Below are 5,982 nucleotides of genomic sequence, written 5' to 3'. Positions count from 1 at the left end.
GCAGGGAGATTGGAGTTGATCAGAAGTGTACTCATAGCCATTCAACAATTTTGGTCCCAAATTTTCATCTTGCCAAAGAAGGTGATTTAGAGGATTGAACAAGTATGTAGAAGATTTTTTTGGAATGGGAATAATGAATGCTCAAAGAAGGCTCTAATAGCATGGGACAAAATTTGTTTACCAAAATTAGCAGGTGGCCTCAACATAATAGACATCTACACATGGAATAAAACTATCATACTTAAGCACTATTGGAACTTATGCAAGACGAATGATAGGCTATGGATACAATGGGTGCATATCTACTATATTAAGGATAATGAAGTGTGGGAAAGCACTGCTCCACAAGCATCTTGGCTGATTCGGAAGATCCTAAAGGCTAAGCAGTATCTGGAGAGTGTAGGAGTAACTATAGAGGAATTTCTGAATGGTGAGACATATGCTATAAAGACAATGTATAATAAGGTGAGAGATAACTATCCTAAAGTGCAATGGAGGAAATTGATATGCAACAACCAGGGCAGCCCCAAATGGTTATTCATTCTATACCTTGCAATACAAGACAGACTACATACAAAAATGGGACTGAAAAAATGGGATATGGGATATGACACAACATGTCCATTATGTGATAGTGATGAAGAAGATGTGAAACACCTGTTCTTTAAATGCCCAACCACATATCAGATCTGGCAGCAACTACTTAAGTGGCAGGGAATCCAACGACAAGCTATGGGATGGAAGGAAGAAATCGAGTGGGCTCAAAAGCATGCCTATGGTAATAATACCAAAGCAGAGATATACCGTATGACTCTTGCAGGAAGTGTATACTATACCTGGTTGGAAAGGAACATCAAAATCTTCCAACAAAGAACCAGACCAGCAGCAACTATAGTGAGGCAGATCATTCAAGACATACATTGCAGAGGAAGAACGAGGAAGAAATTGGCACTACTGTTGAAGAAGCTTGATTACTATCCTAGTTAGTTTGGTTAGTAGACAAAGCATAGGTTATAACTTTCTATTTTCTTGCATGGTTGTAGGTGAAGTATGCTAAAGTTGGGGCTGCTGTCTAACTTTAGAGGCTTTTGAGCACTCTGTAAATACTTCCTTGGTAAGAAAAAGTTATAATTACCAAAAAAATAAAACTATTAGAGAAATTACCCAACCCAAATTAGAAGATTCCTAAAATTAATCCATGGGCCCACATGCCCGGATTCCAGAAATTTTAGAAGATAAATGTTACCCATAACCTCACGAACTCAAATATATAATTTTTACCTAATTTCATAATCAGTTTCGTCGTTAAATCCCATTTTTACCAAAACCCTAGGTTTTCCTCAAAATTTCATTAATTTCACCATTTTTCCATGTTAAATCTACCCTTGATTCACGTATTTAGCTAAAGAATTGATAGGGATCACTTACCCTTGATGTTGATGGAATCCCTCCACAAAATGCTCTCAAAATCGCCTAAGACCAAGTGGGAGATGAGGAAAATAAAGTTAAGTCCCGTAATAAAAAGCTCCTACCCCAGTCGCAGATGTCGCATTTGCAACATGTTGTTCGCAAATACGAAGGCTGACCTTCTCTGACAGAGTCGCAAATATGACCAAGAAGTTCGCAAATGTGAAGGGATGATGATCGCAAAAGCGAAGAAAAAGCTCGCAAATGCGAATCCTGCCTCGTCCAGGCTTCATCGCAATTGCGAAGACAACCTCGCAAATGAGAACAAAACCTCGCATTTGTGATACCTGAGGCACCAGCAAAAAACCAGAAAACTGAAGTCCTTCCATCTCTCTGAACGCGTCTGAAACTCACACGAGCCCTCGGGGCTCCACACTAAATGTCCACACAAGTCTAAGAACATCATACGAACTCGCCCACGCGATCGAAACACCAAAATAACATCTAAAATTACGAATCGGACGCCAAAAAGCATTAATCAAATCATGAAACTCAAAAACTCCTAAAAACACTTATGCGCGTCCGATTCCTATCAAATCAACTCAGAATGACACCAAATTTTGCATGCAAGTCTTAAATCACCATACGACACTATTCCCAGGCTCATAATCTCAAACGGACCTCGATAACACCAAAACCTACTTCAAACCAAATTTAAAAAACTTAAAAACCTTCAATGCGCCGACTTTCAACATTAACCGCTGAAACGGTCCTGGGTCGTCCGAAACCCGATCCGAATATATGTCCAAGTCCAAAATCATCATACGAACCTATTCGGACCATCAAATCACTGGTTTCGATGTCGTTTACTCATAACGTTTTCTCAAGTCAAACTTATCTATTTTAAGCCAATATTAAGGAACCAAGTGTTCCGATTTCAACCCGAACCCTTCAAAACCCGAACTAACTATCCCCGTAAGTCATAAAATAGTAAAAGAAAATATTGAGAGTTTTAATTAGGGGAACGAAGATCTAGAAAATAGAATGACCGGCCGGGTCGTTACACATAATCGGGAACACACGATTCCTTAGTATGTGCCTGATTTCTCCAGCAACTTGGCGTAACTTTTTAATTATTAATGTGCTACTAGATATAATCTATGGAGAGAACTTTACAATCCTTGGGAAGTCCTAGATTTCATTTCCTCTCCTTCTTGGGATTAAAAATGTTTCAAAGATGTAAAGGTCTCTCCGATATATATTGCATTTAACCAGGATGCATGTAAAAACAAGAATAAAATTAAAAGCCAGAATGCATGTGGCTGCCTTTTGTTCAAACTAAAATTACTGAAAACGATATGGATTTTTTTCTCTCTAATAAAAAAGGAGAGAAACTTATTTTTTGAATAAATTACTCTGAATACCATTATAATATGGTTTGATTGCATATTTGAATTTTAAATTAATACTTACACCCCTATATGATAGTAATTCTACACACTTCTAAAGGTGTTACCCCTATTTAATTTAATTTTCACAATCAAACATTTAAACCCCTTGTATAATGAAACTATATAAAGGAATGTCCATCTAACTAAGTAAATTTATATTAAACTTTTAGATATTTCAATCTTTCAAGAAAGAAAACAGGGAATTAATAATTTACCTCGCGCTTTAAGCAACATGACTAATTGGAAAACAATATTGGACATGGATGTTGTGCAGCCTTATTTAGAATTCCAAAAACTTTATTTGGTCCATTTTATGTTTCGAGTAAGCTGTGATTGTGGAATTTACAAGGTCTTCTAACATTATATTTTTCTTTTGTATATTAAATGAAAACCACCTGAAACAGATGAAAGTAGGGGGTTCTGAAAAAAAGTTGGAAGAAAAGCCTTGGGATAAAATGAATTTTATTTTAGGTTATTTTACTGTAAATCTTTGGGGTTTGGTAGGATAGGAAGTATTTCTTTAAGGATATATTTTATATATAACATAAGAAATATACGTGGTGTTGGATGTCAAAAAAGAAGAAGAACTTTTCCAAGAAAATATCTCCACCTCAATCTCTTATGGGTCAAATTTATTTTCTTTCACAATTATCTCAACTTTTAACCGTGTACATCATTATTCAACAATCACGTAAATAATATTATTACTCCCTCTGTTTCAATTGAGATGAGATAGTTTGACTCGGTACGGAGTTTAAAAAAACGACTTTTGAAACTTGTGGTCTTAAAAGCTTAAGGGATAAAAGCTTTGTGGGGTCATGACATTTGTGTGGTTATAAAAATTTCTCATTAAACGCAAAATAAGTAAAATGAAGAGTTTAAATTTAAATTATTTCCAAATTTAGATATATATCATTTATTTTGGAATAAATTAAAAAGAAAAATATTTATCGTTAGAGATCAAAAGTCTCATTAAATACTATTGGGTTTGCTAACATCATTAATAGTGTGTTTTGAGTTCATAAATGTAGGTCAATGGTCCACGTGGGCCGGCTGTGGATGAAATTTAAAATTCTACAAGCGGGATGAATTGCTCGTAAAATAACGTTGTATAATCAAACCGAAGCTCCTTCGTACATCTATATAAAGGCCTCCTGTTCCTTCAAAACAATCATCATCACTCACTACGTTTCCTCAATCTTCTACTAAACATTTCCCTCAAAGAAAATGGCAACTTTTGCAACAAAGTTGATGTGCTTGTTCCTCATTCTGGGTCTTGCTTCCCCTAGCTTTGCCACAGACATCGTAAACATTGATTGGAGCTTGGAAGCTAGCCTTGATTTGGACCTAACCTTAAACGTTGGCGATGTTGTGGGTAAGGTTTTTTGTCATAAGAGTCTACTGTTTTGTGCTACGTAATATGTAATGAAACTTGTTTTGTGCAGTTTTCAACTACATCCCAAAACTTCACGACGTGGTTCAAGTGGACATTGATGGCTACAAATCTTGCGTTCCAACAAATATATTGTATAGGGATGACAGTGGGAAGACAACTATTACTTTGGACAAAGCTGGTGTTCGTCAGTATATCTCTTCTGTCGCCACTGACTGCCTTAAAGGTCTCAAGATTACTATCACTGTACTTTGAAAACAAGTAAAGGGAAACTGATTTAATTCCTGCTGTTACGTACTTTTGAGTATGTATGAATAATGTTTTTCAGCATGCGATCAGTAGAAAGCATGCATGTACGTTACATTAAGTATTGTCGTCAATAAGCTCCAACCATGCAGCAGGCTCGTCTCTTGTGGGGAAAAAATGTACGTCGAGTTTTTGACCTATATATCTCAATGAGAAGATTGATATGTTTGTTTTTGTTGTTCATCTGTCTTTCAGTTGAGAGTCATTCTTACATTTTTAGTAGAATTTTAACTAATTTGAACATTTAACCTCCATGTTTTCTTTTTATTTATGTATTGATTTATTTGAGAAAGAAAAAGAAATAATTGAAATTTCATGATGAGTATTCTCTCCGTCCCAGAAAGAAGATATCTTTCAAATTTCGAAACAAGTTTGACCATTCGGGCATAGAAATTTGTAGGGGAGGAACTTTCAAACAGTTGAATTAACAAAGGACGTTTTTATTCAAATCAGTTTTTTGTTGATTTGTAACGATGTTGAAGAAACATAATAAAGATAACACAAATTTGATTTTTAAGCACAAAAATATCTGCAACTTCCAAATTTTACTTAACAAATCGTCTAACTGCATACACCAGGTTTTGTATTGAAAATTTTGACTGAATAGGAATCTTATCGAAAATAATTCAGCAGCTAAAAGAAGCTACTGTAGATCTTAAGGATCAGAGTCGAGATGGGGTGTGTTACACCTACATACAATTTCCTTTTTGGCCAAATATTTGTCCCTAGCCACTACAAGAAAATACTAATTTTGTGTGAGTTTTTTTGTCAAATTGTGACGGTTTCTGACTGCCACAAAACAAATTGTGACGGTTTCTGGAAGTGCCACGGTTATCATTGCCACGAGCATTATTACGGTAACTTTGCTCATCACTAAGTACGACACCTATTATTATAATGCTGATGCTACTTATCAACGCTTAGTAAATCGAATGTTCGAAGAACAAATAGGTAAGTCAATAGGTAAGGCCGTACAAAGATTAACATGGTGCATAGCCGCCCTAGGCCGATTCATCTCAAAGGCTTCAGATAGACGTCACAAGTTCTTCTTGCTGCTCAAAAAGAAGAACAATTTTTCATGGACCCCGGAATGCCAACAAGCATTGGAAGAGTTAAAGCGGTACCTCTCGAACCCGCCACTGCTTCATACTCCGAAAGAAGACAAGCAACTCTACTTGTACTTAGCAGTCTCGAAAATCGCAGTAAGTGGAGTCCTAGTTTGAGAAGAGCAAGGTACGCAATTTCCTGTTTACTATGTTAGTCGAACTCAAGGCGAGGCCGAGACCCGGTACCCACACTTAAAAAAATTGGCGCTTGCCCTAATAAGCACCTCCGGGAAATTAAAACCATATTTTCAATGTCACCCAATTTGTGTGGTGACCACTTATCCTCTTTGCAATATTTTGCATAAGCCCGAACTCTCGG

At 36.3% G+C, this 5,982-nt stretch overlaps 1 protein-coding gene across 1 annotated transcript; it reads left to right on the top strand.

Moving 5' to 3' along the window:
• The first annotated feature begins 4,046 nt into the window (after nucleotides 1-4,046).
• On the top strand, nucleotides 4,047-4,740 carry LOC104096527 (blue copper protein-like). The gene is made up of 2 exons (XM_009602914.4): nucleotides 4,047-4,233; nucleotides 4,304-4,740. The coding sequence occupies exons 1-2, from the start codon at nucleotides 4,086-4,088 to the stop codon at nucleotides 4,504-4,506; spliced, it is 351 nt and encodes a 116-aa protein (XP_009601209.1). The 5' UTR covers nucleotides 4,047-4,085; the 3' UTR covers nucleotides 4,507-4,740.
• The last annotated feature ends 1,242 nt before the right edge of the window (nucleotides 4,741-5,982 follow it).

Source organism: Nicotiana tomentosiformis, chromosome 12 (genome assembly GCF_000390325.3).
Source record: "Nicotiana tomentosiformis chromosome 12, ASM39032v3, whole genome shotgun sequence".
Classification (NCBI taxonomy): domain Eukaryota; kingdom Viridiplantae; phylum Streptophyta; class Magnoliopsida; order Solanales; family Solanaceae; genus Nicotiana; species Nicotiana tomentosiformis.
This window is presented reverse-complemented; position numbering and strand designations above follow the sequence as displayed.